Source organism: Elaeis guineensis, chromosome 3 (genome assembly GCF_000442705.2).
Source record: "Elaeis guineensis isolate ETL-2024a chromosome 3, EG11, whole genome shotgun sequence".
Lineage (NCBI taxonomy): Eukaryota > Viridiplantae > Streptophyta > Magnoliopsida > Arecales > Arecaceae > Elaeis > Elaeis guineensis.
In genome coordinates, this window is record NC_025995.2 from 128,964,240 (window position 1) to 128,974,689 (window position 10,450).

At 37.5% G+C, this 10,450-nt stretch overlaps 1 protein-coding gene across 5 annotated transcripts in view; it reads left to right on the forward strand.

The window, feature by feature from the left end:
• Window positions 1-6,311, forward strand: part of LOC105033975 (uncharacterized) — a 7,294-nt gene extending 983 nt beyond the window's left edge. For 2 of the 5 annotated variants that reach the window (XM_010908971.4, XM_010908973.4), the window contains exons 3-6: window positions 1,455-1,713; window positions 2,884-2,974; window positions 5,716-5,782; window positions 5,889-6,311. In XM_010908971.4, coding sequence (XP_010907273.1) covers window positions 1,455-1,713; window positions 2,884-2,974; window positions 5,716-5,782; window positions 5,889-5,942 — 471 coding nt within the window. In that variant the 3' untranslated portion in view covers window positions 5,943-6,311. The remainder of the gene's footprint in view (window positions 1-1,454; window positions 1,714-2,883; window positions 2,975-5,715; window positions 5,783-5,888) is intronic. The other 3 variants (XM_010908975.4, XM_010908974.4, XR_830071.4) reach the window with 2 other exon arrangements.
• The last annotated feature ends 4,139 nt before the right edge of the window (window positions 6,312-10,450 follow it).

The following is a 10,450-nucleotide window of genomic DNA, read 5'->3' on the forward strand; positions in this document are numbered from 1 at the left end:
TAGAATCATACTCCGACATCGTATTTATTCAAAATATATACCACGTTTCATCCACTTGACTATGTCTGTGCACGCCAGATGAAAAAGAGCATCATCACAATATTCGGGACAGGATTTAATCAAATACCTTTCTGGATTCAAGAAATTAGGGTTATTCTGTTCCTGGAGCTTGTTTGGGTATTGGTAAAATATACGTTCTAATTTCATGTTTATGGGAACTAGTTGGTGTGTCTGGTTTTAAATCGATGCTAAGGACTTTGAGTAGAGGTTTTATATTTCATGGATGCTATTGGTAAACGCTATGCAACTTCTCCCAGTGTACCAATGATTTTCTTCCAACATTTTTTTAACACATCATTTTATTCATTTGCTTTTTGAATAAAGTGGCCGCCAGTGCTATTGTTCATAAACGAAAACTTAATAGTTATTATTATTTTTTTAATAGCCTGAAGAGGCTCTGTATCATTGGTCATATCATTGCTTTGAATAGTATCTCACGACTTCATAATACCTTCTATAATGTCATCAATGATTCTTTGTGTATGTACTCATGGCAACACACTTTCGATTATCGACATATTAGATAAAAAGTTTGTACTTAGAACATCCTTTAGGGGGATAGGGGGAGAATGGAAAACTCCTCTTCCATGATTTTCTGTCATTTATCATCATAGTCATATGCAATCACGTAAAAATTGACCGGAGGATCAGGTATTCTAGCCATATGCTTCAACACCCTAGCAATATGCGGTTTTCCAAGCAATTAAAGTCTTCATGGAGGCTTATGCAAAATATTGGAATGCATTCATGATGAATCTCATAAATTTTAAAAGCTTTCTTTGGTTTGCTTAATGCCTTATAACCTTCAGACTGGCTCCTATTATTCCTTTATTATTTGCATTGGGCAAAAATCAGTTTGGTCTCCAGAATATTGTGTTAGGCATGTTGGAACAGTTTGATGTATTTTGGGCTCCAGTCTTTTATGTTGGAACAAGTGATGGGTTGCTTGATTTCAAATTTCCATATCATGGGATTTCATAAGGTGCCACTTCTTGTTTGCCTTCTAGGATAAGGATAGTGTGATACTCCATGAGCAAATTACATTCTTTATATTCTCTTTTTTTTTTCTTTTTTTAAAAAAAGTATCTTGCTAGTGTGACTAAGTTTTATTCCCACAGATTTGAGGAGTTTGAGATGTAGAGGCAGGCCACTTGGCACAGGAAAACTCAGACCAGTAAATTTGTATTGCCATAATCTTGACACTTATCCTATGATTTGAGTCATAAAAAGATAGTTAAGGATTAAGTAAAAAAAAAAATGCTTATGTTTGAAACCTAGGAAGAAAATGCCTCTATGATTTTTCTTTCCTTTCTGTGTATTTTTTTTATCCATATGAATTTTGTTTCTTGAAACTGATTCTAATTGTTTACATGGTTAAACCTGATTTGTAACAGAGCAGAGGTTGTCTTGGATGCTGTTCTAAGCCCACTCCAATTATTGCAGTGGATGAGCCCTCAAAGGGTCTGAAAATCCAAGGCAGGACTATAAAAAAAACCAGTGTTTCTGAGGATTTTTGGAGTACGAGCACACATGAGATGGAAAACAGTGGAGTGCAGTCTCAAAGGAGCATTTCTTCAATTAGCACATCAATGCAAAACCTTGATCACCATGGAGCAGCAAGCACTAGCAACCCTTCTGAATTTGTAAATCATGGTAAATGAAAATTTAATCTTTAGTTCTTGTATTACTAATTTGACTTGATGTAGCCAGCTGTGTTACCTCGACACTTGTGTTTAGCTCCAAAAACCCGTGTCAGATATGTATCCAAGTTGGATATGTGTCAGACAATCGAATACTTAATTCTATGATTGCCACTATTAAAGATGAACAATAAGTTTGATCCTCCATTTTCATGCTATAAGGGAGAATTTTTTCCCTTTCTTATGTTCTTAAGTTAATTGGAAAAACTAAATGAGAAACATGTATATCGAAAGACCTTAGCAAATAGTATCTTATTAATATTTATTTTTGATGTTTAAGTAAAGAAGATTAAAGACATTGCAATATATAATTTAGTTAGCATCATAATTTATTCTACATATCCCTATCTCCTTTTTTTTCCTTTTTGCCCCTATCTCCTTTTTTTTCCTTCTTGCCAAGTCAGATACTTGGATATGCGTCCAAATCCGATTCTTGTAGCCATGGCCATGCAATACTGGTAGCATCACTTGTTCGCGTGCTTCTCACATCCTTTTTTTTGTTCTACAATTTTGAACTTATCGGCACATTTGATGGAATGCATGTGAAGAATAATAAAGGGAAAGGTTAATCATGATAAAGAAATAAAGAAGACTGATAGAAATTCCTCTTAGAGGAATCGGTGCTTGTCATTTATTCTAAATACTGTTTTGTTGGTATCTTGATGACCAACATAAAATAAAGATCAGCTAGAGTCCTTTTTATCTGAGTAGAAAAGATTACAATCTTTTATCACTGAAAAACATGGTAATGATCTTTAAAGTTTCTTTTAGTTTTTGTGTTGACACACTTTGCCCTCCTCATTTTATAGGCTATTAACTGTCATTGTATATCTTTCCCTCAGCATATTGAATTAAATGCTTGCAGATGGATAGCGAAGCATCAAAGAGTAAGTTAACTAAATGAGATGTGTTACAGTTATATGTGAACTTCTTCTGTGGCAAATTTTAGGTTAAATTTGCTGCCAGGAATAATGTTAGTTTGGGTCAAAAATCATGCAAGCAAATGGCATGTTTTTTTGTTATAATGCCACTGAAGAAACAGAAGATATTGTTTGCTTGTTGACACTGTGGAAATAGATGTATTTTTGCTTGTATGTTAGCATTTGGAACATGTCTGTGGCAGGTCTTCTTCTCTGGAATCAAACCAGACTGCAATGGACTGGAAATAGAAGGCCTGAGAACCGGTCGCAACAGGTCCGAGAACCCAGATTAAGGTACGTGTCAATATTCTGTATTCATACTAGATCAAGTACTTTTGTACGATTATCTGCATTGTTTTATTTATTGCTCAGCAGATCTAGAGTAAATATGTGGGTAGGCACAATAGTTTATGAAATTTATTCATATCCCTGCATATTTGTTCCGGCAGTGGTTGATAGCTGATATTGATTTGAGACTATTTTGGTGATGTTTAGGGCTGAGCAAATAACCAAAATCCGAAGAAATCTATCCAATCCGACCCAGTAAATATCAGTTTCGGTCAGTTGAAAGACATAAATCGGATGGAATTGGGTTGGAGTTTGTAAAAAATTGATTACTTATGGTCAAATTTGATTCCTATACTTTTAACCCGTTTGAAACCGAGCCTAATCGATGTAGTATTTCATAAACTCACTTTCATTTTGGGACGGTGTCATTTAGATTTCAATTCTTCATTCTAAAAATCATTTCGTCATTCATTTGGATTCATGGGAATATTAATGTTGAATTGTTGATGGAAGCATATCAATTTGAGATAATTCTAAAGTGAAAATTTTCAGATGTAGTTGCTTTTAGATAAGTAAATCTTCTCTTTTACTGTTTTATTTTGTACATATTCAAAAATAAGTCTAAAATTTATAACTTATAGGACTCGTTTGGTTGACGAGAAGTGGAGTGGGGAAGAGGTAGTTCTTGAGAAGTAGAGAAGGGGCCTCTTGTTTGGTTGAAGTTTTAAGAGGAAAGAGAGTGGAAAAAGCTCTTTCTATGGGAAGTTACTTTCTACATTTCATGAAAAGTGAAAATCCATAGAGAAGGTGGATTTTGGCACTTACCATGAGATAGACAGTGGTGGTACTTTTTTCTTTTCTAAAATATCCTTTTAAGATTTACGGCTAAGATTTTGCAAAATATTAATAGATGATTATGATGAAATACTGGATAGTGATATAATATTATATTAATATTATCCTAATATTTATATGAATATAATATTAATATCATAATATTTATTATATTTTAATATTATTTTAATATTTGCACTAATATAATATTTTTATTAATATTAATATAATACTTATATTAATATAATATTACATTTACTATTTATATTAATAAATTTATTATATTAAAATATTAATATAATATTAATATATATTAGTATTATGTTAACATAATAAATTATTATGGTCTAATATTATATTATAACATATTAATATTATATTTTATATTAATATAAATATAATATTAATATTTATATAAAGTTTAGGAGAAAAGGTATAGTCTTATATCTACTAAGGGTATAATAGGTATTTTATATAGTTTTTTCAGAAAAATAGATGCTCAACCAAATATAAGCTATTCTGCAATTAGTCACTTTCCCATGATCAACCAAACATGTTAAATCCTATTCTCAGAAAGTAACTTCTCAGGAAGCTAGTTCTTGAGAAGTTACTTTCTGAGAAGAAAAGTTCTTCCCGTGAACCAAACGAGTCCACAAGGTTTAGGCCTTTTTTACATTAAATTGACAAAAAAAAAAAACAAATAAGCTTAAGTGGATCAATATTGGACTTAAAATCAACATTGTGTCAATATTTTGAAGCCCAACTTAACACAACCCATCCGAATCCGCTACAAACCATTTACTTTGGTTTCAAACGGTTTATACATGATAAACGGTCGGCAGTGGGTTGAATTTTCTTCAACTTGATTGGGTTCGATTGGATGAAATTTTTCTCTCAACCCGACCGAACCCATTTCATGCTCAGTCCTAGTGATGTTAGCTATAATTTTTAACTTATATTACTATGAAGCTGGAAACAATTATCTTAGTGTTTTGTGGTAAAAATAAAATTTATTGCTGGTGAACTTGTTGATAACACTTTACCTGTGCTTGTGTTTTGCTCATTTTGTTTTTTTGATGCGTTCTCCCTGCGGAGACATAAGCATGTGAATTTGTTCAAGGATTTTACATGGTCCTTCTGTTGTTGTTTACTGATGAAATTCGGGAGGATTTGCCAAATTAGTTGCACGATACTCTTTACCATGTTTGAGAAGATCATGATAGATTTTACTGCAGTGATTATCCCAGAGCTCCTGTTCCTGGAAGGCTGGAATAAATGCTTATCAATGCCTTATATAAGAGAGTCAAAACCAGCAAAGTACCCTCTTCACACATTGTCTTTTCAATCATTCCATCATATGTTTATTCCTCCCATTAGCATCTCATATTGACCTGTCCAGCGAATGCTGTCTTCAGTGACTTGTTAACCAAAAAAAAAGGGTAAAAATTGTTGTTCTCATGCTAGTTTAGCATGAAAACCAAAATGCAACGTCTTTTATGCATTTATAGTTGACATACCATCTGGGCAACGAGGCCTGCTCTGAGAGATTAGGAAAGCTATTTTATTGTTGGGTATTAGCTAGGTAATGCTGTTGGTACCCTGTAGTTTGATTTAGTAATATTATAGTGGCCGCCAACTTCCTTGGTTCATGGTGCCCTGCCAACTTTAGACAATCTGGAACAACTCTTTGATCCCTGTTTAAGCGGACTACATCTGTAAAATTGGTTGCATTTTATGGATCCTATCTCATAAAGATCATTTGATCATTAGCTGTTCTTTTGAATTATGATCACGAGCTGCTGAAGAACAGGAAGCTTTCATGTAACTGGAAAAAAAGAGTATACTGCAAATTTCTCAGCTCCACTTTAGATTTATTGTACTGGTACCAAATTCTTCAACATCTGTGGCTGCAGTTGGGATGCGACCTATGACAATTTGCTGGGGACCAACAAGCCATTTCCACAGCCCATCCCTTTATCTGTAAGACGTTTAATTTGCGATCCATTAGGTTGTAGAACTGACTAGCATTTCCAGCATCTGATTTTTTTTTTTTTTTGTTTTTTTGGCTTGCTTGTTGTGGTGGCAGGAGATGGTAGATTTCCTTGTGGACGTCTGGGAGCAGGAGGGTATGTATGATTAGGCAAAACAAGTTGCTGTAGACGTTGTGCGGACTGTCAAGCAGATGGGGACTCCTGGAGATGGTCTTTGATAATACAACAAACAAAGGGTATCCCTTCCATATCAATTGTTACATGTATGCTACCACTGATATCTTATACATTCTCTTCTTTATGTCCTCCTTCTTCTTGTAGCAAGTTCTCTCCTCAGCACTGTCGTGATCCCTACAGCAGGCTTTGCCCTGCTTCGCCTTATTGTATGTTCTTCACCGATTGGCTAGTTGCTAGACTGATGTCATCACTTTCTTCTCGGCACAAAGCTATTTCATGGCATGCATGTAGAAATTACTTTGCTGATGCTGAATCTATGACCCCTTGTTGCCTTCCAACCAGTTATCTGTGCCTATTGTTGTCGTGCCAGTGTGTCTGAAGGAGATTTGGATTCTGCTTGAAATTCTGACGCGGGTGTCTGTAGGTTTCCACTGTGCTCGATGATGTTGGTCTCGATTCTTTGTGATAACATACTCAGTTTTTTGCCTGGTGGGCGTAATTTTGGTTCAATTTGGAGAATGCTAGATAAGTGGGAGAATGCCTGCTACTATTAGTCGGCCGGCCTGTTTCGATTGAATGAGATAGAGGAGAGGGGAGGGGGGCGAGAGAGAGAGAGAGAGAGAGAGAGAGAATTGAATTAAAGAGGAAAAAAAGGGGTCATACCGTTAGCAAGTCAGGACAGAAGAAAACAAATGGCAGATGAAGAGATTTCTCTCAAATCCCTTTTTATTTCATCTCTCTAAAACCAGAGAATTTTTTTTTTCTTTTTTTTTTTTCTTTTCTTTTATATTTAGAATTCTTTTTGCTTTTATCTTTTCGTTATTCTTGGACCGAAGTAATCTTCTCTTCCCTTTTATCATCGCGTTTCTTTTCTCCTATTGATAGAATGATTGTTGGTGTTAATTGATGCAATGTACTGTGGTCAGATTCGTTTACAACCACGGGAGAGAGAATTTTCTCCACTCTGTTGGGGGTGGTTTTTACTACATCGGTCGAACCAGCAAAGTTGATAAAAAAACCGGCCAAGCGGATTGAGCTTATCAAGACCCTTGGGATGTGATGGGAACCGCTCGGTTGAGTGCGAACAAGGCGGGCGTGATGCCTATTCTCGTTCCTTCGAGAACGCTCTACATATAGCTCCCTTCCTCTGGACGTTTTTTTTTTCTTTTTAAAGTTTTCAATAATTTTGTTGCTGTTAGAAATCGGTCGAGATCAGAGAGAGTGGTTGAGCTTCGCACAAAGTTGTTGGTATTGGAGTGACTTACAAAACAAGTCTAAATCGAAGATTGTGACTTTGGTAAGGATCTTCCGATGCTCAAGTTAGATTCAGAGAATAATGAAAGAGCAACGAATTCTCTAAGAGAGATTGATTGGCTTACCTGATCTTTGGAGCTCCGATGGTTTATATAGAAGGCTGTCGAATAGTTGGTTGTATAGTTGTGAGAGTTGTGAGATCTCAAGATTGCAGGTCGTTGGACATACCATTGTGGGTGAGATAATCCAGCCTTCAATCGCTCTGGCAAGATTGGAGGAGTCAGTTACGCCTGAGTTGATCCACTCGAGGTGGAGAGCTCGACTCTGCATAACGATTGGTGGCTGTGGTGGCGGCTTGGCAACTTGAAGTAGTCTTTGACACCACGTCGATCTGAGGTTCTCACGATAACCATCATAACACTATCCTCTACTGCTGAGTCTGAGGGTTATGCGATAAGAGTCCCAAAAGTGCCTCGGATCGAGGGGCGTACGTCCCTTCGAATTAACATCTGTCTGCAGCATTTAAAATAAGTAACGTCAGCTTAGCGCAACTGATACAGATGGCTGTGAGCGATGGGACCATTCAGGTGATAATCTTTTTTTTTTTGGAGAATTTAATTATCCAACAGTTTTTCATTTCCTTCTCTCTTTAAATTTGCACTTCAAAAGCATCGAAAGGTGACAGCAACCTTCGCCTATTCTATTGGTCTATTGCGATTTCTGGAGGTGAGATGGATCCCCAGCATGGGAAGAAGCTTGAATTGATATCGGTCCACAAGAGGCAGGCCAGAGTTTTGTCTATTGGCCCACCGACTCCGATGAGGGGTGACACCTAGGTTTCGATCGTCGTATCGGAACATGGGGTTAGAAGAGATGAGAATCCCACTTCGATCATCGAGCCTGCGAGTCCTTTGTCGAGGGTTGCAGTGGCCACACTCAAGGAGACCTCATCAGAGAAAATATTTGTGGAGCAAGCATAAGGAGAGGATGCGAGCAACCACCCATCAGGAGCTTCCATGGAGGAGAGATGAGTAGAGGGCACGACCGATCTTTTCGAAGGGATGCCGAAAGCGGGCATGGAGATTGATGAGTCCCAAGAGCCGATGATGACTACCTAATGTATCCCTATGGCTGTCCTCCACGAAGGTATCTTGCAATCGGCATCTTTTGCTCCCTCAGCGATAGAGGATTTCCAAGTTACGGCAAGACTCGTGAGAGATTTTCTTCCTCCATTCGAAGGGCAGCCTTTGGATGGACGAGGAGCACAACAACAATGTTGAGCGCCTTCAGATCTCTCATTCAGGTAATAGATCTCCAAACACTTATTTTTCAATCTTTTGCCACCTGCAATACTTTTGACATTTATTCATAAAATTTTGCACAGGTGGGGCATTACCTCACTAATTTTGTTGGCTCCACCCTTGATGATCTGTCCTTGGAACTTACGGCGGTGAGGAAGTTGACTTGTTGAAATATCAACTGGAGTAGATGGAGAACAAGAATGACGAGCTGGTGAAGGAGTTCGACTCTTCTGAAGAGGCCTTCCACAAAGCTCGAGAGACGATTGATCGTTGAGATAAGAAATTGAGGTAGGCTAAAAAGTGGATTGAGGCTCTCAAATGGCAGAGGTCTAGAGTCGAAAAGAGGGTCGAAGATCTCGAGAGATAGATTGAAAGTCTCGAGAGACAGAGATTAGAGGCTAAGAGAGATTGCCACCAGACCCATGATGATTTGGAGCAACTGAGGACACTCGAGGGAAGGAGAAGTCGAGATCTTTCTCTCTCCGAAACTCATTCTCGAAGGAATCCAAGCGAGGGTCCGTTCAAGAGGTCTAGAACTTCAGAAGGGACGAGCTACAGAGAAAGAATGCTGGCGCTCTGCTTCTAAAGGGGTCCAGGCATCTTCAGAACTACTTGTTGAAACTCGAGAGATCTTGTCAGAAGTGGAGAATTTGAAGAAGAAGTTGGAGGAGAGGAAGGTAAATCATAAACTCCTTTGGGGCAAATTTATAGAGCAAGGGCTTTTATTGAAAAATGCTAAAAATAGAAGAAGTTAGTTGGCCAAGAATGGAGCCAAAATCATAATCTAAGCTTACAAGGTGACATTCTTCACAGGCTTCGAGAAGTGTAGAACCATCGTTCAGGTGCATTCCTCCTTAAACCCTGTCAAGTCCTTGCAAACAGATTGTCTGGATGAGAGCTTGTTGGCTGTGGCAGCAGATAGTGTGGAGAGATTTATAAGGGCATCCCACTTCTCTATCGAGGTGAGTAATATTGATGCAGCCATTCAGATCGAGGGGGATGTCAGCACTGAGGAAAATTGCTTCATAGATAGTTGCCCTGGTGATGCTTCTAAGTAGTGATTTATGTCTCTTTTTTTTTTGTAATCTGGACCTTCCAGTCTTGTAACAGAATTTTCATAGGAATATATAAATGCATTTGATTTTGGTTCCATATATGGATGGATACAAATCATGCTCTAAGGCATACAAATCGAGTGTCAATATATATTAGGTACCTGGCTATAACTTGAAATCATAAAACTTAATTAGCATTGTAATTTAAGTAAGTGCATAATTCGAGCCATTTCGAGCAAGGCATGGGTCAAGCCATAATCTGAGTTGAAATCCAAGCTAAATTAAATTTAGCTAAAGTTAGAATCATAAAATACAATATGAATTATAATTCAAATTTCGATTCGGATCAGATGTCTCATACCTGTCGTACAGCTTTTGAGAAGACTGAAATTCGAATCGTTTTCATACGGAGAGGTGTTAGTGCATGTCTCTTCATGTTCCTTCGAAAGTGGCATAAAGCATGATTTGCCTGCCACTAGCTTTAACTACCAAATCGACGGTAAAAATTATATCCATCAGTGGTTGTCATGCGTCGTGTGCATGTTCGCCTTTCGTCGATTTATGTCTCCTACAATTAATGCGCTGATGGGAGACGGCCTTTGGAGGTTTTGCTGATTCAAAAATTATTTAATGCCCTAGATAAGATCATGCGTAGGCTCTGTAATGTTTCAGATTGTTCTTCTCCTTTTTTGGCATAGGTGTTTCTTTCTTCCACCATCCTCTGTGTTTTGAGAGAAATGACCTTCAGAGATTCTGCCTTCGCACCATTAGGATTTCGATCCAAGCTATCTAAGAGGGCATAGTAGCACTTCATAGATAGTACCAAATCTCTTTGGAGTTTCAGTTAAAAGTTTCGGATCTAGACGACCG